Source organism: Panthera onca, chromosome F2 (assembly GCF_046562875.1).
Source record: "Panthera onca isolate mPanOnc1 chromosome F2, mPanOnc1 haplotype 2, whole genome shotgun sequence".
In the NCBI taxonomy this organism is placed as follows: domain Eukaryota; kingdom Metazoa; phylum Chordata; class Mammalia; order Carnivora; family Felidae; genus Panthera; species Panthera onca.
The window spans coordinates 25,478,925-25,503,811 of NC_138356.1; the positions used below are offsets into that span (position 1 = coordinate 25,478,925).

General features: G+C 38.1%; 1 protein-coding gene across 1 annotated transcript in view; it reads left to right on the plus strand.

Moving 5' to 3' along the window:
* Positions 1–24,562, plus strand: part of LOC145713447 (uncharacterized) — a 58,130-nt gene extending 33,568 nt beyond the window's left edge. Inside the window, 6 exon segments of the mRNA XM_081792192.1 lie at positions 20,331–20,426; positions 21,881–22,152; positions 22,212–22,471; positions 22,473–23,012; positions 23,107–23,233; positions 23,236–24,562. Coding sequence (XP_081648318.1) covers positions 20,331–20,426; positions 21,881–22,152; positions 22,212–22,471; positions 22,473–23,012; positions 23,107–23,233; positions 23,236–24,243 — 2,303 coding nt within the window. The 3' untranslated portion in view covers positions 24,244–24,562.
* The last annotated feature ends 325 nt before the right edge of the window (positions 24,563–24,887 follow it).

Genomic DNA, 24,887 nt, shown 5'->3' on the forward strand with positions numbered 1-24,887 from the left:
CTTAACTGACTGAGCCACCCAGGTGCCCCAAGAATTTCCCCTTAAATAGTAGATACTTGTAGAATTACATAATTTTGATTTCTGTAAAAAAAGGTGTGGAAATACCTTAAAATTCAAATTTATTACTAAAATAAAAGTATTAGAATTATTACAAATGTGCCCTGAAAATTATAATATAAAACTTGACAGCTTATCAAAACTGCTTCAAATTTTGTCAACTTCTATAACTACTTGTAAAATTTCTCTTAATTTTTAGAGACTCAGTATTTGAAACTCTTCCTATTTTGACCTTTTCTTTCTTTCTACTTCTTTTATTTTCTCTGTTTTGTTCCCCAACTGCTCAAATAATCTCTGTACACATTCACTAGACATACAACATATAATTCTTAGGCATCAATTTACATTTTAGTGACTTTTCTATTTGTTTTATGTTTTTGCTATATCTTACTTGTGAATCCTTTTAAAGTCTTCTCACCTATCCACCTCCCTGGGTAGTTTTTAGATAATATAGTTGGCTTTGCTGAATCTGTCAGAAAAGACAATTGCTTAAAAATATTTCTTTGTAGAATTCTTAGCCTCTGACATCAAGTATACATTGCTACACCCCCTATAAAAATTGCTACACTATTGTTTTCTCCTCGCATGTAATCCCAGAATGATTTAAATTTGAACTTTTAACCTGATACAATAGAAGCTGAATTAAAAGTTAATTACAAAAACAGGTTTCATAATTGTGTGTTTATTTCTACTATTTAAATTTATTCTAAAGCATCAGGCATCTATGTGATTACAAAATTAAAGGACAGGGAATTAAACAGATTTTCAGAACTGGCATATTTTTACAAGTGTGATATGTACAGTACACTTTTCTGAGCGGAGTGAAATTCTGTGAATCCTTAAGTTCCAAACAAATTGAGGAAAACTGTTTATATGGAGGATCTATTTTCTGTTAAATATATACATCTCTCCCATTTCCTTGCATTTTACATTTAAAAGGAGTTATTTTGGTTGCTACATTTTTTTTTCTTTTTACCTAGCTCTACTTTTTGTCATGGCTTAAAACATTATATTTCAAAGACAACACTGAAAGTTCTCTAGGGATTGGTGTTGCTTTATTGAGTGATCTTTGATCAGATTGTAATGGAATATCCCTGCAGGTGATATAAAATGTGTACATATATTTGAATACATAAAATATGTATTTTTTTATTTCATCCATCTTTGACACTTCTAAATATGGATTTATTTAGCATGCTGGCCCCAAAATGATAGGATCATCTTGAGGGTATGTTTCAAAAGAGTGACAATTTTAAAAATTGATGATGAAAATAATTGGATTTATAAATTCTTTGGAAACCAGGGCATATGTCCCCACAACAAAAGTAAAGGCTGTTATGGAGCATATAGAAACTCAGTGGAAAGATATATAATTTTCTTGTTCCATGAAATATGTTTTAAATATTGTTAAACATCATGGTGTTCACAAGCTTAGATGACTTAAAAATTGAATACTAATACAGTCATTTATTTCAGAAACTGAGAGATATTTTGTATGTAAGAGAAATATGTGATATTATTTTTATTGACATTAAGTTCAAAGATCCTCGATTGTAGATATTATGTGTTTTTATGTAGGTTCATGTTAGATTTTGACAAAACAAGAATTCTAAAAATTAGGGTTATCCATTTCTTTAGATGTCACTCATTAAATTATCATTTACCTCTGAGGCTACATTTACACTAGTTTGTTTACATTGTTAGATGGGGGGTGCTGAGAACCCATGTCTAAATTTGAAATAATTGCAAGTAGGAGCGCCTAGGTGGCTCGTTCAGTTAAGCGTCCAACTTTGGCTCAAGTCATGATCTCATGGTTAGTGAGTTCAAGCCCCACATTGGGCTCTGTGCTGACAGCTCAGAGCCTGGAGCCTGCTTCAGATTCTGTGGTCAGAGGTGATGAACTGATTGATGGTCAGTCAACTGTGGCCATAAGAGGGAACACAGGAGAGGTTCAGGAAAACACAGTTTATTATACTTCCAAGTCCTACAGATACAGGGTTACTGCCTGCTGTAAGGGACCATGTAGGAAGGATGGGAGTGGGGAAGTGGACTCAATCAAGCACAGCAGGAATCCATAGACAAAGGAACAGTACAGGAGAAAAGCATGAGGAGATTTCACCCATGCGTTTGAATGTTACTAGGTCATGGTCAGGACAGGGCAGGAAGTGGAATTTGTGCAGGGAAGTCATCCTTATCACACTGGTGCACCTGGTCACCTGGGCAAGATGTGCACAATGGGGATGTTAAGTTAGCAGGAGGAAAAAAACAAAGTTCCAAAATTTACAATACACTTTAACACTCCTAAAAATCAGGAGATTGTGTTATTCTATGAATGGCATAGTGTGTCCTAGGTCCCCAAGACCACCCTCAGGTTCATCACTGGAAGGATTCACAGAAATCAGAAAAACTGTTATACTTATGGTTTATTACAATGAAATGGTGCTGATCAAAACAAAAAAAGAAAAAGGTGCATAGAGCAGAGTCCAGGAGAGACCAAGCACATGTTGCCCTCTCCCAGTGCAGTCATATGAATAGCATTTAATGATTCAAGCTTCAATGTGTGACAGCACATGGGACATATTGTCAACCAGAGAGGTTCATCTGAGTCTTGGTGTCTGGGATTTTTATTAGAGGTAGGCATGGAGCATCCATTGCAGCCGACCATAGTTACTGAGGCTCCAGTCCCCTAGATGTCAATCTGATTCCACATGGCCCAAGGCCCCCAACATAAAGGACATTGTTAATATAAACTATCTGATGTATTCCAAGGCCCCAGATAAACAAAGGTACTATTACCAGGGAGAATATTCCAAAGGCTTCGATGTTATCTCTCAGAAGCAGTTCAAGAGACAGACCTTTCTTTGTAATGTGCTGGGCTTGAACACCCTAGACCTGCTAGTCAGACTTTTATTTTTTATTTTTTAGCGCTATTGAGATATAATTGATATGCAAAAAATAGCACACACTTAATGTGTACATCTTAATGAGTTTGGACATGTGTATACACTCATAATACCATTACCACAACCAAGATACTAAAGGTATCCCTCATCTCCAAAAATGTCCTTGTGCTCTTTTGCATTTTGTTTTGTTTTATTTGGGTTTGGTTTAGTTTTGGTAGGACACCCAACATGAAATATACCCTATTTACATATTTTAAAGTCTACAATATCATGTTGTTAACTTTAGGTACCATGTGGTACAGCAGATCCCTAGAATTTGTTCATGTTGCTTAATAGAAACTTTATATCCATTAGAACAATCTCCCATTTTCCCACCACTCACACTTGAACCCACCATTCTATTCTCTGCTTCTCTGGGTTTGACTGTTTTAACTACCTCATATAAATGGAATCATGTAGTATTTGTCCTTCTGTGATTGACTTATTTCACTTTGCATTATATCCTCTATGTATCATCCATGTTGCGGCAAAGGGAAGATTTCCTTCTTTTTTAAAGGCTGACTAATATTCCATTGATTATATATTTCCACACATGTATCCATTTATGCACTGGTGAACATTTGGGTTATTTCTGTGTTTTGGCTACTGTGAATAATGCTACAATGTGGGAGTGCAGATATCTTTGATATGCTGATTTCAATTCTTGTGGACATACACCCAGAATTGGGATTCATGGATCACATAACAGTTTTATTTTTGAGGAACTGCCATACTGTTTTCCATAGTAGCTGTCCCAATTTGCATTCCCACCAACACCATATAAGACTTATCTCCACGCGCTCGCTAATACTTACCTTCTTTTTTAAAAATAATAACCATCCTAACAGATGTGAGGTGACATCTTGAGGTTGTTTTAGTAAGTATTTCTCTAACAAATAGTGATTTTTGAGAACATTTTAATATATCTAGTGGCCATTTGTATGTCTTCTTTGGAAAAATATTTACTCAAGTCTTTTGTCCATTTTTATTAGGGTATTTGTTTCTTTTTCAGTTGAGTTGTAGTAGATTCTTACATATTCTGGGCATTAATCCTTTAGCAGGTAGATAGTGTGCAAATATTTTCTCCGATTTTGTATATTGCCTTTTTACTCTCTTGATTGTTTCATTTGTGGTGTGCAAACTTTTTAGTTTGATGCATTCCCAGTTGTTTATTTTTTATTTTATTGCCTGTGTTTTTGGTGTCAAATCCAAGAAATCATTGTGAAAACCAATACCGAGAAGTTTTCTTCCTGTGTTTTCTCCAAAGAGTCTTACAGTTTCAGGTCTTAATATTTAAATTTTTAAATCCAATTCCGGATTATTTTTTTGTACATTGTAAGATATGAGTTCAAGTTCATTCTTTTGCATGTGGATATCCAGTTTTCCCAACATCATTTATTGAAGATACTATCCTTTCCCCATTGTGTGGTCTTGGCACACTTACTGAAGATCAGTTGGTCATATGCATGTAGATTTGTTTTTGTACTCTCTATTCTATTCCACTGGCCTATATATCTGTTTTATGTTGGTGACAAACTGTTGTCATTACTGTAGCTTTGTACTACATTTTGAAATCATGAGGTGTGATGCCATCAGCTTTGTTCTTTTTCAAGATTGCTTTGGCTATTTGAGGCCTTTTGTGATTCCATAAGAATTTTAGTGTTTTGTTTTGTTGTTCTATTTCTGTAGAGACAACTGTTGGAGGACATTTGGGAAAAAGGATTCTCTTGTAAATTATAACTTAGTTTTTCTCTTTCTGGTTTTAAGATTCTCTTTGTCCTTGATTTTTCATAGTTTTATTATATGTTTCTTTGAGAAAATCTCTTTAGGTTAACTTCCTTTGGTAACCTTAGAGCTTCATGAACTTAGATATCCAAATCTATTCTTAGATTTGAGAAGTTCTCAGCGATTATGTAATTTTTAATTTTTTTAATGTTTTATTTATTTATTTATCTTTTTAATTTTATTTATTATTTTTTAAAATTTACATCCAAATTAGTTGGCATATAGTGCAACAATGATTTCAGGAGTAGATTCCGTGCTACCCCTTACCCATTTAGCCCATCCCCCCTCCCACAACCCCTCCAGTAACCCTCAGTTTGTTCTCCATATTTATGAGTCTCTTCTGTCTTGTCCCCATCCCTGTTTTTATGTTATTTTTGTTGCCCTTCCCTTATGTTCATCTGTTTTGTCCTTTAAAATCCTCATATGAGTGAAGTCATATGATATTTGTCTTTCTCTGACTGACTACTTTCACTTAGCATTATACCCTCCAGTTCCAGTTCCATGTAGTTGCAAATAGCAAGATTTCATGCTTTTTGATTGCCGAGTAATACTCCATTATATATATATATATATATATATATATATATATATATATATATATATACACACACACACACACACACACCACATCTTCTTTATCCATTCGTCCATTGAGGGACACTTGGGCTCTTTCCATACTTTGGCTATTGTTGATAGTGCTGCTATAAACATGGGGGTGCAGGTGTCCCTTTGAAACAGTACACCTGTATACCTTGGATAAATGCCTAGTAGTGCAATTGCTGGGTCATAGGCTAGTTCTATTTTTAGTTTTTTGAGGAACCTCCATACTGTTTTCCAGAGTGGATGCACCAGCTTGCATTCCCACCAACAATGCAAAAGAGATCCTCTTTCTCCGCATCCTCGCCAACATCTGTGGTTGCCTGAGTTGTTCATGTTAGCCATTCTGACTAAGGTGGTATCTCATTGTGGTTTTGATTTGTATCTCCCTGATGATGAGGGATGTTGAGCATTTTTTCATGTGTCGGTTGGCCATCTGGATGTCTTCTTTGGAGACGTGTCTATTCATGTCTTTTGCCCATTGCTTCACTGGATTATTTGTTTTTTGGGTGTTGAGTTTGATAAGTTCTTTATTGATTTTGGATACTAACCCTTTATATGATGTGTCATTTGCAGATATCTTCTCCCATTCTGTCAGTTGCCTTTTAGTTTTGCTGATGGTTTCCTTCACTGTTCTTCCTTCACTTTTCTCCCCTCAGAAAGTCTCCCTTAAAATTTCTTGCAGGGCTGGTTTAATGGTCACAAACTCCTTTAATTTTTGTTTGTCTGGGAAATTTTTTATCTCTCCTTCTATTTTGAGTGACAGCCTTTCTGGATGAAGAATTCTTGGCTGCATATTTTTCTGATTCAGCACACTGAATATATCCTGCCATTCCCTTCTGGCCTGCCAAGTTTCTGTGGATAGGTCTGCTGCAAACCTGATCTGTCTTCCCTTGTTTGTTAGGGACTTTTTTTCCCTTGCTGCTTTCATGATTCTCTCCTTGCCTGATTGTTTTGTGAATTTGACTATGATATGCCTTGCTGATGGTCGGTTTTTGCTGAATCTGATGGGGGTCCTCTGTGCTTCCTGGATTTTGATGTCTGTGTCTTTCCCCAGGTTAGGAAAGTTTTCTGCCATGATTTGCTCACATAACCCTTCTGCCCCTATTTCTCTCTCTTCCTCTTCTGGGACCCCTATGATTCTGATGTTGTTCCTTTTTAATGAGTCACTGATTTCTCTAATTTTTAAATTGTGCTCTTTTGCCCTAATCTCCCTCTTTTTTTCTGCTTCGTTATTTTCTATAAGTTTGTCGTCTCTATCCCTGATTATCTGTTCTGCCTTGTCTGTCCTTGCCGCTGCTGCATCCATCCATGATTGCAGCTCAGTTATAGCATTTTTAATTTTATTCTGGCTATTTTTAACTTCTTTTATCTCTGCAGAAAGCTATTCTAATCTACTTTTGACTCCAGCTAGTATTCTTATTATTGTGACTCTAAATCCTGGTTCAGACATCTTGCTTGTATCTGTGTTGGTTAAATCCCTTCTTGTCATTTCTTCGTGCTCTTTCTTTTGGGGTTAATTCCTTCGTTGTGTCATTTTGAAGGGAGAAAGGAATTAATGAGGTAGAAAAATTGAAATTAAAAAATATTAAAATTAAAAATTAAACACACACACACAAATCAAATAGATGATGCTAGATTCTAGGTGTGTTTTGGTCTGGATGTTGAAAGTGGTTTGACAGATTAGGAATAAAAAAGGGGGGGAGAAAAAAAAAAAGGAAAGTGTTTGAGAATTTGAAAAAATGAATACATTGAAGTAGACTAAAATGAGATGATGGGGTAAAATATAAGTTGAAAAAATATACACAAAATAAAGAATATAGTAGAAAAAAATTAAAGAAATATATTTTTAATAAAAATTAAAAATAAATACGAATTTTTTCATTTTCTGTATTTAAGAAAAAAGAAAAGAAATGAAAGAGGGAAAAAAGATAAATAAAGAAAAAAAGAAATTGTTTCAAAATTTGAAAAAGTGAATACACTGTATTAGACTAAAATAAAATGATGGGAGTAAAATAGAATTTGAAAAAAATTACATAAAAGCAAAAAATATAGTAACAAAAATTAAATAAAAATATTTTTAATAGAAATTGAAAGTAAAAATGAATTTTTTCTCTTTCTTCATTCAAAAAAAAGAGAAAAAAAGAAAAAGAAAGAAAAAAAGGAAATTGTTTGAAAAGTTGTAAAGGTTAATACCTGAAGTAGACTAAAATAAAATGATGGAAGTAAAGTAGAATTTGAAAAAATTTACACAAAAGTAAAAATATAGTAATAAAAATTAAAGAAAAAAAATTTTTAATAAAAATTGAAAATAAAAAGAATTTTTTCTCTTTCTGTATTCAAGAAAAAGAAAAGAATTGTGAAAGGGAGAAAAAAAAAAGAAAATAAAAAAAAATGAATAGATTAACCTGCTAACAGATTGAAGTAGGACTGAAATTACTTCGTTTTCCCCAGATGTCAATCTATGTAGCTCTTTATAGTCCATAAATTAAGCGGGCAGTGAGACTTGTGTTCTTGAATAGCGACCTTGGCCCAGGTGGACGGGGCTCAGTGTAACAGCTCTGCTCTCCACTAGATGGCGCTGCTAGCCTACTGGGGTGGATTGTTGCGGGGCTTGTAGGTGTGTACGCGCATGCGCGGGATTGGTGAAACCGGCACCACCCAGCTACCCAGTCTTCTCCCGGATCAGCAATCGTGCACCCGTCCTCTGTCTTCAGCTTTTGTCTGCTCCCCGCTTTTTCACTCTCCGTGACCAGGCCCCTGGTAGTACCTCTGTCCTGAGTTTCGTCTCAGATGCGGCTGTTTTCCCCGGCTCCTTATTTCCGAAGGACTGTGGCTGTTCTGCCCGTCTGCAGGAGTGTCTCACTGAGCAATGGCTGAAAGAGCAATGGCCGAATGTCGGCTGCAGCCAGGAACTCCCGCTGGACCCTGCTGCTACTGGTGCCCTGAGACTGTGACCAGGTGCCAGCTCACCCCAGAAAAAGAGTTCATGAGACAGTGTAGCAGCAGCGTTTCAGGGATTATGGAAAATCACAACACACATCTGGCACCAGGCTTCACCCTTAACGACCTTGCCCCAGCACCAGTGAATGTGGCCGTTTTCTGGGGTCTGCTGGGACCAGGAGGCTTCAACAGTCTCCACCGAATGTCCTTTCAGCAGTGGAACTGCTTTTCCCCATGTGGCCCGAGAACCTCCCGGACCCCACTCTGTTCCTGGGGATTCGCCCTTCCCACCAGAGCACCACCAGGTATGGAACTGCGGAGTTGCAGCCTTTGCTCTCCCCTTGTTTACAGTCTTAATGGAATTTAAACTCTCTCCTTTCTCCTTTCTCCCTGTTTAGTGTTTCCCTGTGGCTGCTTCCAATTTTCCACTTTCTCTCCAGCTGCTTTTGTGGAGGGGTGCTTTTCCCATATTCTCCCCCCTTCCCCAGTCTTCATCCTCTCTCCCATCTCAGCGGGTTCCCTACCCTCAGTGGCTTCTCGCTCCCCAAATTCACCTCTCCATGCCGCGTACCTGCTGAATTCTGTGGTTCAGGTTGTGCAGATTGTTGTGTTAATCCTCCAATCAGTTTTCTAGGTGTGTAGGATGGTTTCGTGTTGGTCTGGCTGTATTTCATGCACACGAGACACACAAAAAGCTTCCATGCTGTTCTGCCATCTTGGCTCCTCCCCCAATGTTTTATTTATTTTTGAGAGAGAGAGAGAGACAGAGACAGAGACAGAGTATGAGTTGGGTGGGGGGGGGGGACAGAGAGAAAGGGAGACACAGAATCTGAAGCAGGGTCCAGCCTCTGAGCTGTCAGCACAGAACCCAACACAGGGCTCAAACTCATGAACCATGATATCATGACCTGAGCCAAAGTGGGACACTTAACTGACTGAGCCCCGCCAGGCCCTCCAGTCATTATTTCTTTAAATAAATTTTCTGACCCTTGTTTTCTCTCCTCCACCTCTGGGAGTCCAATAAGTCTTGTAAGGCATTTCTAGTGGTGATTCTCTTCTGCTGCTGCTGCTGCTTTTTCTTCTTTCCTTTTATCTCTTCTTCATTTCTGAAGGACATCTTTGGCAGATATAGTATTCTCTGTCATCAACTTTACTTTCAGTGCTTTGAATATGTCATCCACTTCTCTTGGCTTGCAAAGTTTCTGCTGAGAAATCTGCTTATAATCTTATGGGTGTTCTTTTGTATATGATGACTCACTTTTTGCTTGCTGATTTCAATATTCTCTCTTTGTCTTTGATTTATGACACTTTGGTCAGTGTAGATCTCTTTTGATTTGTCTTAATGGTATTCTTGAAGCTTCACAAATCTGGATGTCCATTTACCTATTTCAGATATGGGATGCTTTTCTTTCTTTCTTTTTTATTGAATATAATTGGCATATAACATTTTGTTAGTTGCAGGTATACAGCATAATTATTCAATATTTGTATATATTGTAAAATTATCACTACCATAAGTCTAGTTAATATCCATCCCTATACATAGTTACAATTTTTTTTCTTTGGGATGAGAACTTTTAAGATCTAATCTCAGTAACTTCCAAATATACAAAACAGTATTGCTAATTATAGGCACCAGAATTTACATGATATCTCCATTACATTTATTTTATAATTGAAAGTTTGTACTTTGGACCACTTTCACCCATTTCACTCACCCCTCATCCTTACCTCTTGGAACCACCAATGTGTTCTCTATATCTGTGATTTCAGTTGGGTTGTTTTGTGTTGTTTTTAGTGAGATCATATGGTGTTTATCTTTCTCTATCTTACTTAATTTAGCATAAATGCCCTCAAGTTCCCTCCATGTTGTTGCAAATGCTGAAATTTCATTCTTTTTTATGGATGAATAATATTCCATTGCATATTACATACCACAATGTATTTATCCATTTATCTATTGAGGGACACTTAGGTTGTTTCTATGTCTTGGCTGTTGTACATAATGCCACAATGAACATGGGAGTGCAGATATCTTTTTGAATTAACATTTTTGTTTCCTTTGGATGAATACCAAGAAGTGGAATTTCTAGATTAGATGGCAATTCTATTTTTAATTTTTTGAGGAACCTCTATATTGTTGTCATAGTGATTGCACCAATTTACATTCCCATCAATAGTGCACGAGTGTTTTATTTTCTCTACATCCCTGCCAACGCTTGTTATTTCTTGTCTTTTTGATAATAGACATTCTTAACAGATGTGAGATGGCAGCACATTGTGGTTTTGGCTTGCATTTGTCTGATGAGTAATGACATTGAGCACATTTCTGTGTTGGCCAAGTGTGTCTTCTTTGGAAAATGTCTATTTAGATCTTGTGTCCATTTTAAAATCAGGTTGTTTGTGTTTTGTTTTGTTTGGTTTTTTGTTTTGTTTTTGCTATGAATTGTAGAGTTCTTTATAGATTTTGGATATTAGCACCTTATTGGGTATATGATTTGAAAACATTTTATTCCATTCAGTAGCTTGCTATTTTTTGGTTTCTTTTGCTGTGCAGAAGCTTTCTAGTTTGATGTAGTCCTATTTACTTATTTTTGCTTTTGTTGCCTTGGCTTTTCAATTCCAAAAAATTGTTGCCAAGACTAATTTCAGTGAGGATTTATATGATTTAAAATCTTACATTCAAATTTTAAATCCATTTTGAGTTACTGTTTGTGTATGGTATAAGATAATGGTCCAATTTTATTCTTTTGCATGTGCCCAGTTTTCTTAACATTTATTAGAGTGATAGTTTCCCATTGTATATTTTTGGCCCCTTTGTCTTAAATTAATTGATCATATCTGCATGGCATTAAATCTGGGCTCCATTCTGGGCCATAGACCTATGTATCTACTTTTATGTTAGTACCATATCATTTTGACTATTATAGTTTTATAATACAATTTAAAATCAGATCTTGGAGTGCTTGGGTGGCTCAGTTGGTTGAGTGTCTGACTCTTGATTTCAGCTTAGGTCATGATCCCAGAGTTGTGAGATCGAGCATTGCATCAGGCTTCACACAGAGTGTGGAGACTGCTTAAGATTCTTTCTATCCCCCTCTTCCACCTTGGCACTCTCTCAAAAAAATATAAATAAATAAAATAATTAATTAATTAAATAAATAAATAAAATCAGGAAATGTGATACCTCTAATTTTGTTCTACTTTCTCACGATTGCTTTGGCTACTTGGGATCTTTTGTGGTTGCATGTGAATTATAGCATTTTTTTTTTAAATTTATGTGGAAAATGTCATTGGAATTTTAATAGGGATAGTGCTGGGCCTTTCAATTGATCTGGATAGTATGGACCTTTTAACAATGCTATTTCTTCTAATCCATGAACATTGAATAATTTCTTATTTGCATCTTCTTAATTCTTTCAACAATATCTTATTGTTTTTAGCATACAGGTCTGTCATTTTTTTGGTTATATTTATTCTGAGGTATTTTATTATTTTTGATGTAATCAAAAATGGTATTTTTTCTTAATTTCTCTTTCAAATTGTTGTTAGTGGATAGAAATACAACTGATATTTATATCAAATTTGCATCCTGAAACTTTGCTGAATTCATTTATTAGTTCCAAGTTATTTTGTGGAGTGTTTAAGATTTTCTATGTATAAGAGACTGTCACCTGCAAACAGATACAGTATTACTTTCTTTCTGATTTGGATGCTGTTTATTTCTTTTTCTTGCTTAATTGCTCTAGTGACTACTTTCAGTACTATACTTGAATAAAAGTGAAGAGAGTAGGTATCAATGTCTTATTCCTCCTGATCTTACAGGAAAAGCTTTCAGCTTTTCACTGTTGCATATAATTAAATGGTTGAGTCAGGATTTAGAGCCCAGCAAATCAGATTTTCTCTCTACATGATGCTAAATTTTATAGTCTAAAGATTTAAATATGAATTAATTAATTTTATTCAATATGCAACAGATGTGTATTGAATGTTTTTGATACATATTATTCTAGATCCAGGGAACACAGTAGTAAAAAAGGCCAATAAGAATCTTTTTTTTTCCCATGAAATTCACATTATACAAGGAGCAGGCACCAAATAAACAACTAAATAAATAAACATAATGATTTCAAAGCTTTAAAGGTAATTAAAATAATAAAAGAGTGTCATGGAATTGGTAGGTATTTGGGTTAGATGAATTATTTTAGACTCTGATCAGATCAGATAAGATCTCTTTGAAAAGGTGATATTTGAGAGAGATACATGAATGAATCACCAACACTAATATAAAAAATAAGAGAAAACATAGGAAGTTAATCATTGAAGGTAACCAGTGACATACACTCATTAAAAATGTAAGTGTTTCAGAAAAAAAGATAGAAGTCTAGCATTGTGAAGCTAGATTTTATGGGGCATGTGAGTCTTGAGAATGTGTTGGATTTGAAAACAAAGAGGGCAAAGTGTTTAGGATAATAAAGTATAGAAGTAGAAATAAGTATGGTATGTCAGTGGATATTACATCAAGACTATTTTGTAAACAAAACAAAACAAAAAAAACTAGATAAAAGAATTGCCATTGTTGATTTGCCAATCCCCAGAACTGTCATTTTGTATGTTTGTTTTGTTGAAAGTAAAGTTTAAAAAAGGGATATAGTGCTTTTTATTCCACTTGAAAGTTCTAATTCCTTCATATATATATATATATATATATATATATATATATATATATATATGGTTACTAGGAGGTGGTGGAAAGTAGAGATGGATAAATGGAAAATGGGGAACTGGAATCAATTTAAGGGGTGCTTTCAAAACCAGTAAATGGGGCTCTTGGGCATTTATTATTATGTAGGGCTAAGGAGATATTATTGTATTCTTTTATATTGCCACTTAACAGTTAGTGGAGGAAAGGAGTGAATGGGTCAGAGAGGCAGGAGGCTAACTCCCAAAATTCTTCATAAAATGTATTAATTATTGCAAAATATGACATTAATGACTAAAAAAATGGCATTACTAACAGTGTAGCACTATAATGCGGTGTAAAGGGCATAGACCTAGCAGGTCAGTAAATCTATGTCTGCCATTAGCTGCATGTGTGACCATAAATAGGTCACTTTACATCACTTAGCTTCAGTTATTTCATTTTTAAATTAACCTCTTAAGGTCATCTGAGTTTAAAAATTCTATGATTTTATGATACGTGCTTTGTAATAAGATTTAGTCATAATTTGTGTTAAACCTTCTACAGAAAAAAAAATCAGAGAGTGAAAGGGTTTGCAAATTCATACCATGAAGGGTTGCATTTGCTGAGTCTTCTTAATTACCTATATACCTTAATGTGTTTGTCCATTAACAGTTATTGTGAATAGTATATAGGAAAGAGGGTTTGCTCTTTTTATTCCTGGTAATTCTATGACTTAATTTCCTCTTCCTCTCTACCTTTAATACAGTTAATGTTATACTTTTGTATATGCTTTACACAGATTTCAAGACACTATTAAATAACATGACATGTTTATTTGTGATTTTACCATCATGGGAATAATATCAGACACAATGTTTCGAGTAGCATGTGCTTTATGAATGAATGAGATGAATCATGGATTGACAAATCTCTTTTTTTGGGGGGGGGGAGGGAGAGAGAGAGAGAGAGAGAGAGAGCACTCAAGTGAGGAAGAGTGGCAAAGGGAGAGAGCGAGAGAATCTTAAGCAGGCTCCGCATGGAGCCCAATGTGGGGCTCAGTCCCATGACCCTGGTATCTTGACCTGAGCAGAAATCAAGAGTCAGATGCTCAACCAACTGAGCCATCCTGGTGCCCCTCGTGGGTAAATCTTTTAAAGGAAGAAAAATTCAATTGTAGAATTACAGAACTGCCTAAGGATGTCCTGTTGGAACTCTGTCATTGTCATATTGTTAATCTTCTCTCTGTTCTCTCTTCATTACTAATTTTAAAAGGGGCTATTCTTTGAGCGGCAAAATCTTTATGTATGTACATGGCAATTATAAAGGAAAAAACCCAAAGTGTTAGTTAATATAGTAAGAATTCTAAACCAATAGATGGTTATATACCGTATATATGTTACATTTTTACTTTTGGAAAATAGTAACCTTTTCATAAGAAGTTTAGGTATTTCTATTACTGTAATATTTTTGTCTGTTAGAATGATAGATAATTTCCTGGAACCACAATTTTTTTCATTATTCCAAGTGATTATAATCAGCTACAGTATTTGTATATTTAAGATATCATGCAAATTATCAATACGCTGATATAAGTGACACCAACACATTCATGTAATTGACGCAAAGACAAGTACAGGGTCAAGAGAAGATAATATTCTATTAAATCAAATATTCTATATCTTTGAGCATAACATTTAGAAAACTAATTAACTTTTTTCAAGCAAGCTCCCTCCTCACCCCAACAACAATTGTTAACCTTGAAATTATTTCAGTCTTACGCATATATGCCTACTCAACTTCCATCTCTGTATGGAATGTTTAGCAACTACTGAATCCAAGAAATAAGATTTCAAACTCTCCATGCTCTAGTGCACATGCACACATCCCCTAAGTTGTAAATAGCTGTTATCACTTGTTAGGATAACTTAATTAAACTTGCTTATTAAAAACCTTTAATTCGTTAGTGATAAAATCTTGATTAGTACATTTTCCTGCTAGGTGACCTTCTAATTTAATAGAAAATGAATTTTTAAATGGGGAAAAATGCCTGTGGCAGAGATTTTGTGCTAGTGAATAGAGTTTGCAATACACACAGGGATATATTTGAGCCTAATTAGTAAGGGTGCAAATGAATTTTTATTTCATACACCAGAAGTGTCATTGACGAACCACGGTGAGGAATTTGAAATGCATTCAGATTGGCAGTGTGGGACTGAAATCTGTGGGAAAATCACAAGCTAATTCATTGATTGCCCCTTGGAAATTACTGCTGTTAATTGTTAGGTAATTAACATGGAGCTACAATTATATTGGCCTAAGGGGGTGATTAATGTTTCAACATGTCACATTAGCAGTGGCTGGATTTTCAAAGCTTTTCTTTTCACATGGTTTAAGAGACAGATGGTATATTGTGTATGGATTTTTTTTTTTTTACTAAAGTTTATGCTGAGAGTAAGTGTGTGAATTTTCTGTTCTTGAGTCTCCTTTAATAGATATGAGTTTTAACACAAGAATTTGATAACTTCTATGAAATAATGTAATATTTGCTAATAATATTCCTCTACCTAAAATATATATTGTTAAACAGGAAAGTTATTTTAATTTTATGTAGTGGTGTAAAATCAAAACTGTCAAATTTGAGGAGTTGGCATTTTTCTTTATGATAGGTCTTAAATTATTTAGTGATGGTAAGAAGAAAAAGAATTGTACAATATCATATTTATAACAATCAATATAATTTAAGCAGAAACCAAATAAACCATGCTGAACAAATGCATTTAGTAACAGTAATATAGAGTACATTAATATTTCTATCCTTCAGCATTTCACTACCTCTGTCATCTTTTTTTTTTCCCTTAAAGCTATGTATTCCAAATCCCATTTTAGCCACATTTACCGTAGCATGGATTTCTCAGAACTATCCTCTGAAATCACGTTGATCCCTAAACATCAAGGCTAAAAATGAATAGACAGAATGGATCAAATGAATTGTTTATTTAGGGAGGAGTCACACAGAAAGCAACACTACTTATTATAAAGTTAGTTTAAGATATTCATTATAGGTTAAGTATTTGCCTACACCAATACTTTTTATCTCGATATCACGGTTTATTAAACTGTCATCAAGTTTTGGGGGCAGCTATCTTATGAAAATAACTATGGAAAATCAGACCAGAACTATAGTTACTTCTATAATTGAGAAAATTATTTTTGAACATGCAAAATTAATTTTATTTGAAAATCAATCAACCCTTTGTGGATTCCACAAAGACAGATTTCTAAAGCAATATTCTTTAGCCATCTGTTTTCATTTGAAGCCTGTTATGGCTGAAACGGTTAAAAAAGTTTTCAAAATATTTTATTTTTTAATACAAGTCTATGTGGTACATTACCTCTTGTTAAAAAGATATATTCAATACTAAACCTAAGTGAATTCCAAAAAATTTGTAAGGTCTCCAAAGGTGGCCTTTAAAAAATCCAATTAAGGTACATTATCTAAAAAGGTAGAACGGATTTCTAGCAGTTCAAAGAACAGCTTCTTTTATAATTTTTTTTCTGTGAAAATTTGAGATGTCATCTTTCTTGGTAGCCTCATACTGAGGTCTTTGTTGTGACTGCAGTCTCTAGCTTTTATATTGATTTGGACTACTTCAACAAATGACAGAAATCTTTATTATCTATAGCCAAGCCATCTATTAACTTTTAATGTCCATTAAAACCAAAAAATTGTGAAAGAAAGCCAGTACTCCTAATTTAGCCTTTTAAAAATAGAGAATTACTGAAATCTTGATTTTAGACAACCCTGTATTCAGATCTTTCTGCATTTCTTTTACATTCAAAATCAATTGCAATTGTTCAAATGCCTATTTTACTGCCAAGTTGACATTTCACCTTAGCTCTTCTTTACTTTGCTTATTATAATTTTATTTAAAAAAATGCTTGCCATGCTAGAAATAGCAGAATATGCAGCAAGGCTAAATTAGGTGCATACATTTTTATTGGATGGAAACTTTCATCAAATGCCTCCTTTCATCCTGTTCTAATAATGGGTGTAAGGTGAAGCAAGGAATCCTGACTTTGATTAGAAATGGTAAGCAATAAGTTAAAATTTGCATTTAAAAGTTCCCAAAGGAGAGTGAAGAAGCTATCTACTTAACTTGGACAGTAGGGGTCACTCTAATTCTTTTAAGATAAAGCCATAGGAAGATTATTAGCCATAATTAAGACTGCTCTTAAAGCTACTTTAGGGGAGCAAAGAAAAGTCTTTTCCAAATAGAAAGACCCATTAACGGAGTTATAAATTTGATGAACATACCACACACACACACACACACACACACCCTTACCCATATGTACAGTTGAATAGATTTTTAAATGAACACTATGGTTAGTTATCCTGCATTAATCTTTGATGATATTTTAGGGCTACTGTCTTTGTCATTCCAGCATTGTGGTTTGCCATATACCAAACACTCCATGATATCCATGACTAGCCCACTTCCTGAATGTTATTTGCACATTGCTATTGGTTCTTTTTATTTTACCCTAATTATAACAATCTTCATGTTTTTTCATCTCGAGTAAGTAGCAGTCAGAAAATTGTTTAGACTTAAAAAATTAAGCTTTTATTGTGAATATCTATGTTGGCTTGATATTCTTTGTGATCTGTTCAGTCTAAACTGTAGAAGATATGGACTGGCCATCAAGAATGATATGGCACATCATATCATCATGTTGTATGCCTGAAAATGATATGATATATCTGTAAATTAGATCTCAAAAAAAGTTTTATTTTTTTTAATGGCGTGACACAGGGGCTCCTGGGTGGTTCAGTTGGTTAAAGATCCAACTCTTGATTTCGACTCAGGTTGTGGTCTTGCAGTTTGTGGGATCGAGCCTACATTGGGTTCTGCATTGAGCATGGAGTCTGCTTGGGATATTCTCTCTCTCTCTGTCTCTCTCTCTCTCTCTCTCTCTCTCTGTCTCCCTTCCCCTCCCCCACTCATGCTTGTGCTTTCTCTCTCTGTCTCTCTTTCTCTCAAACTAAATAGATAATTAAACATTAAAAAGTTGTTTAAAAAAAGACATTGCATAGTAAAATTAGCCATTCTCAAGTCCATTATTTTGTGATCCAAGGCTTTGACGATCTCAACTTCTGGTGAGCGAGACAGATATGAAAATAACCATTACAGTGTTATTTTTTAAAATATATACACATATTTTAATGTTATTTATTTTTGAGAGAGAGAGAGCGAGCAGAAAAAGGGCAGAGAGAGATGGAGATGGTATCTGAAGCAGGCTGCACTCTCTGATCTGTCAGCACAGAGTCTGATGTGGGGCTTGAGTCCACAAACCATGAGATCATGACGTGAGCCAAAGTCAGATGCCCAACTGACTGAGCCACCCAGGCACCCCCATTATAGTGTTATGAGTAAGGGCTGTTCTTGAGATGCAAGCAAAGTTCTGGGGAAGAGAAGAGGAAAAATTGAGCCTACTGAGATGAATTAGTGGCAGGTTTTCAGCCAAAGGAGGGTAGGCTATTTCACAAAATGTGACATGCAAGGCACTGAAAATGAAAGGCTACAGGAGTAGTTGAAATATGAGTAAAACATGGGGACTGGAGCTCACAGTTCATGATTGTAGGTGTTATATTTGGTGGAAGGGGTCATGACAATGGATGGAAATGAAGAAGCTCAACAAGGATTTGGTACAAATTATTTAGTAATATTTACTTAGTTCCATGGAAAGTGAGGATCCAACATGATGGTATGTAGTCCTTTTGAAAAACAGTCACAAAAAAAGAAAAAATTATATTTTGGCATCTAAAAAGATATTCCTTTATAGTTGCTTCTTTGTTTTATTAATCTTTTCCTTATCTCTATTTTTGTTTTCTTCTTTGGGGAGAAGAGTAGTGGCATTAATCTAATACTGTTCTGCTAACTTCTTTAATAGCGTGAGAGCTTTCACTTTGTATTGGTTTTGACTGACATATTTCAACAACTTTTTTTTTTTGCAATAAATATCATGTTATAGCGTCCAAAAAAAGTCACAAAACTATCAGTTTAGCTATTACCCAAAAAATGATTTAAGAAAATCAAGGTTAGACAATTTTTCCTTATTTATAAATTCAGCACAAGTTTATTAAGTACCTTCTATGTGCTAAGTGCTAAATTTACAGGGATTAACACTACAGATGAGAATACTGCTCTCATACAGCTTCCCTGATAGAGGAAGGAGACAGATTACAGAGAAGTAAAAAGAAAATGATTAGGTTAATTTTAAAATACTGAAAAGGCTGTGGGGAAGAAAACAGCGCTGTTGGGGGGGTGGGGAATGGCCTGGGTAGAGCAGTCACTTGGCTTAAGTCAGAGGAAGAAGGTCTCTAGAGAAAGGGGCAGATGAATTGTCACCTGCACCATGAAAAGAAAGCAGCTCAGTGAGGATTTGGAAGACTGGCTTTTCAGGAAGAGAGAATAGTAAGCACAAAAGCCTGAAAGCAGTTTAACATGAAACATTTGGAGAATTGCAAAAGCATGGTTCTCTTCCCTACTTGGAGACAGATAACACAGTGGAACAATTATGAGTATAGAATCTGGTGTTCATTTAATCTGAATTCAAATTTGGGTCAGCCCCTCCTGGGAACTTTGGCAGATTATTTCTGTATTCTGATTGTGAACTTTGTCTTCTCAAAAATGTAATAATACCATATATATTAGAGAATTTTTGTCAACAGTGAATGACGAAACAGTGATAGGACTTAGCAGAGTGCCCCACACATAGGCAGGCAGTTAATAAGTTGAGTTTACGTTGCCTTAACCTCTTCTGATTCATTGAAAGGAACAGCTTTAAATCCAAATGACAGCCCCGCCTTAGTTTAAAGCTAGGTTCTCTTTTCTACTTATTATGGATCTTTGATAAGAAATACAATTGCTGAGAAGTTTGTTTTGCTTGCTGTTTACTATGAGCATTGTGAGACCTTTCCTGATTGTAACCCACTGTAAAATGGGCTGTAAAACTTCCTAAATGTAGTCTGATATGTAATGGAATGAGTGATTGTATACAAACTAACCGGCATTTCTCGCTTCTGTAAACCTGCTTGCTTAGCACATTCCTCACCTACCCCCTTCCCCCTTTCTTCCTCTCGCCACAAGTAAAAACCTCCCCTGTGCTATTTGTCTCTGTCTATAAAAACGCTATACCAACCCTATTCGTGGCCTCTTGCGTCACCGGCGACGAGTGCGCAGAGGACCAGGTTCGAACCTGCAATAAACGACCCTTGCCGCTTGGCTTTGACTTACGACTCTGGTGGTCTTTTGTGGGAGGTTTTAGAACTTTGGGCATTACATTTGGAGGTCCCACCGAGATCTCCCCCGAGCCCACCAGACTTCTGGTCAACGGGTCGTATTTGATTCCGATCGGTAAGTAAGCCGGCTCTAACGTTCTTCCTTTTCTCTCTGATCTGTGTTTCTTCTCTGGAGAACCGGTTCTGTCTGGAAGCTGGTGTGACCCTGGCGGACGCGCTATAGGGCACCCGGCCGGGGTCAGTTGGAGACGTCCACTGACATCTGGGGACCTTCTTGGTCCATCTGGGGACCTTCTTGGTCCATCTGGGGGCCTTCTTGGCCCATCTGGGGACCTTCTTGGTCCATCTGGGGGCCTTCTTGGCCCATCTGGGGACCTTCTTGGTCCATCTGGGGACCTTCTTGGTCCATCTGGGGGCCTTCTTGGCCCATCTGGGGACCTTCTTGGTCCATCTGGGGGCCTTCTTGGCCCATCTGGGGACCTTCTTGGTCCATCTGGGGACCTTCCTGGTCCATCGGGGGGCCTTTTTGGCCCATCAGGATTCTTTTCTGTGGGCTGCTTATGCCCAACGCGCCTGCGAACTAAATACTTTCATTTTCTCTATGAACTTCCAGAGTGCTAAGAAATATCTCTAGGCGTCTAAAAGAAAAAACCATCTAGGCATGCCAATTGTTACCCGTATTTTGATGTGATGTGTGTCTGTGTGTCTGTCTGTTAAATCAACTGGAATGATTGTTGGGAGTCAGGGGCACGCGCCTGACCTACCCTATGTGTAGTCCCACGGCATAAGCTACGGGATTCGAGTGGGCTCTAACCCGATTTCCGCGGTGATCCTCATACGGCTTAAGGCGGTCAAAATTTATTTTGATCCAAGCAGGGGGTTTATACCTGCCCGCCCATGCTAAGAGGCACCTAAGTTCCCGCGAGGGACGCGGACGGGCGAGTACGCGAGTGCTTCTATGTCAGTCTAAATGTATTGTCACCCCTGGGCCCTTGTAATAACCGCCGTCCTAGCCATAACCCTTTCTGTTGGGCTGGCCGAGACGGCCCCAAAAAGTTGAAACCACTGTCAGAGATTCTTGTTGGCTCTTGTTTTTCTTTCGTGCGTCGGATGTTTTATTGGAATTAAGTGTTTTTTCGGCTGATCAGAATTAATTATTCCATCCTTTGTTCCTCTTTCCTCCTTCCTCAGCTGCCTGCGGCTTTCCCTCCCGCCCCTCCCCCCGGGGCCCAGCCAGGCCGCCAGGGGTCTCACCCTCGGAGGTCGCCTGTGCGAACTCCATCGCTGATTTCAGCCGCTTCAGGGCCCCCTCCGTGCCGCCCCCTTCTCTTCTCCTCTTCCTCAGAATCATAACATGGGCCAAACGCAGAGCACCCCTCTCTCCCTCCTTCTCGCCAACTTCAGGGACGTAAAAGCTAGAGGACACAACTTAAGCCTAGACATTCGCAAAAGGAAGTTGATCACCTATTGCCACTCTGCATGGCCCACCTTTGGGGTCAATTGGCCTACAGAGGGAATCTTCTGCCTCCCTGTGGTCCTTAAAGTAAAATAAAAAAATTTTCCTACCAGGGAAAGAAGGTCACTCGGATCAGATTCCCTATATTCTGGTGTGGCAAGATTTAGTAGAAAACCCACCTCCTTGGATGGCCACTTCCTTAATAGCAGAGTCATGCCAAATCCTAGCGGCTAAACCTATCAACCCTCCCAAGCCGCCAACTCCATCTGCACCCCCTGTTCTCCCCGACAACCAAGATTTACTTTCCCTTGACCCTCCCCCTTACCAGGTTCCTCCTCTTATTCCGCAAGCTGCCCCTATCCCTGCTGCGCCGGCAGAGCCTCCCGTAGCCCAGCCCATAGGAGAACTAGAGAATAGGGAGGCTCAACCCGCGCCCAAGCCTAGTGGGGGCAAAGTCCAAGGGCCGCCGGACATACCCGTAGGCGGGCCCCACATGAGCCAGGACTCCGCCTTCCTGACTCCACCGTAGCTTTACCCTTACGGGAAAAAGGGCCTCCCGATGAGACGGGGAACCCCCGACTTCAATACTGGCCCTTCTCTACCAGTGACCTATATAACTGGAAAACCCAGAATGCCCGATTTTCTGACAACCCTAAAGATTTAATAAGTCTCTTAGGCAGCGTTATGTTTACCCACCAACCCACCTCAGCAGCTCCTCCGAATCCTGTTCACCACTGAGGAGCGAGAAAGAATTCAATTGGAAGCAAGAAAGCTGGTTCCTGGAGATGACGGCCAACCCACTGCTAACCTTGATCTCATTAATGCAGCTTTTCCCTTGACCCGACCCCCACAGGATGGCTGGGACTACAACACGGCAGAAGGTAGGGGACGGCTACGCATTTATCGCCAGACTCTAATGGCGGGTCTCCGGGCTGCTGCACGCAAGCCCACTAATTTGGCAAAAGTGTATTCAGTGATACAAGGTAAGACAGAGAGCCCTGCCGCTTATTTAGAAAGATTAATGGAAACCTTTAGACAGTATACCCCCATGAACCCCGAGGCCCCCGAAAATCAAGCTGCTGTTGTAATGGCCTTTGTAAATCAGGCAGCCACTGATATTAAAAAGAAACTCCAGAAACTAGAGGACCTGGAGGGAAAACAGATTCAGGACTTAGTCCACATTGCCCAGCGTGTCTTTAATAATAGAGAGACTCCAGAGGACAGGCAACTTAAAGCCACGTCATGATCAAAAACCGTGGCAGCCAAAAACCACACCCGCCCTCTTCACTCAAGATGCAGAATAGGGGGGACGGGGTTCGGATCCCCTCCCTGAACCTAGGGTAACGCTACAAGTGGAGGGGAACCCAGTTCAATTTCTAGCTGACACAGGAGCACAACATTCGGGCTTGATCAGGCCCCATGGAAAAATTTCTAAAAAATCTTCCTGGGTCCAAGGGGCTACCGGAATAAAAAAAAATATCCCTGGACCACCCAGAGGACTGTGGATCTAGGAAATGGAAAGGTCACCCATTCCTTCCTAGTCATCCCTGACAGCCCATGCCCCTTATTAGGAAGAGACTTACTCACTAAAATGGAGGCCCAAATTCATTTTACGCCAGGGGGCCCCCAAGTGACTGGCCCTCACAACCAGCCCATTACCACACTTACTCTAAGATTAGAAGATGAATATCAACTCCACCAGGGGCCACCCTCACAAAGTCAAAACATAGAGCCCTGGCTCCAACAGTTTCCAGGAGCATGGGCTGAAACCGGGGGTATGGGGTTGGCTAAACATTGCCCAGCTCTATTCATAGAGCTGAAACCGGGGGCAGATCCAGTTCGGGTCCGACAATACCCGATGTCAATGGAGGCCAGAAATGGCATCACGCCACATATCCGTCGCCTCCTAGACTTAGGCATCTTGCGTCCCTGCCATTCAGCCTGGAACACCCCCCTGCTGCCTGTACGAAAACCTAACAGTGCGGACTATCGTCCGGTACAAGATCTGAGAGAAGTTAACCGCCGAGTCATGGACATACACCCAACAGTACCCAACCCCTATACCCTCCTAAGTGCCCTCAGCCCAGAAAGACAATGGTATACTGTCCTTGATTTAAAAGATGCTTTTTTCAGCCTGCCTCTGGCCCCCAAAAGTCAAGAGCTCTTCGCCTTCGAGTGGTCCGATCCTGAGAGAGGCATAAATGGGCAACTGACCTGGACCCGGCTCCCCCAAGGATTTAAAAACTCACCCACCTTGTTCGATGAGGCACTTCACGAGGATCTGGGTGAGTACCGGAATCAAAACCCCAAAGTGACTCTCTTGCAGTACGTTGACGATCTTTTAATCGCCGCTGAGACTGCCGAAGCTTGCTTGCAAGGCACCAAAAATCTCCTCCGGACACTTGGTGCCCTGGGGTACCGGGCTTCAGCAAAGAAAGCCCAAATTTGCAGATCCGAGGTAACCTACTTGGGGTAAAGAAGACCTAAACTGGATCCAAAAATTACCTTTAACTCAGTGCCTTAACGGATGGTGGAGAGCAGCAGACTGTAGCATAATCAACCCAGAAGAAATGGGAAATAAAGTCTTATCCAAGATGCACCGAGCCACTCATATGGGCACAAGAAAAATGCAAGACTTAATAAGACATGCTAGGATCACCATTAAAGATTCCAGGACAAAAATTGAGCAGATAGTTACTAGCTGTAAAGCTTGTCAATTAACTAACGCCACCAACCACGGGAAAAACCCTGGCTCCAGAACCCGCGGAACCAGGCCGGGAACCTATTGGGAAGTAGACTTCACCGAGGCAAAGCCTGAAAAATATGGATATAAATATTTGTTAGTGTTTATAGATACCTTTTCAGGATGGACAGAGGCCTTCCCCACCAAGCATGAGACTGCGCAGGTAGTAGCAAAGAAAATGTTAGAAGACATCATGCCCAGGTACGGATTCCCTACCCTAATAGGATCAGACAACGGACCAGCATTCATTTCAAAGGTAATACAAAGGATAGCACAGTTTATTGGGGCTGATTGGAAACTACATTGTGCATATAGACCCCAAAGCTCAGGACAGGTAGAAAAAATGAATAAAACTCTAAAAGAGACCTTAACTAAAT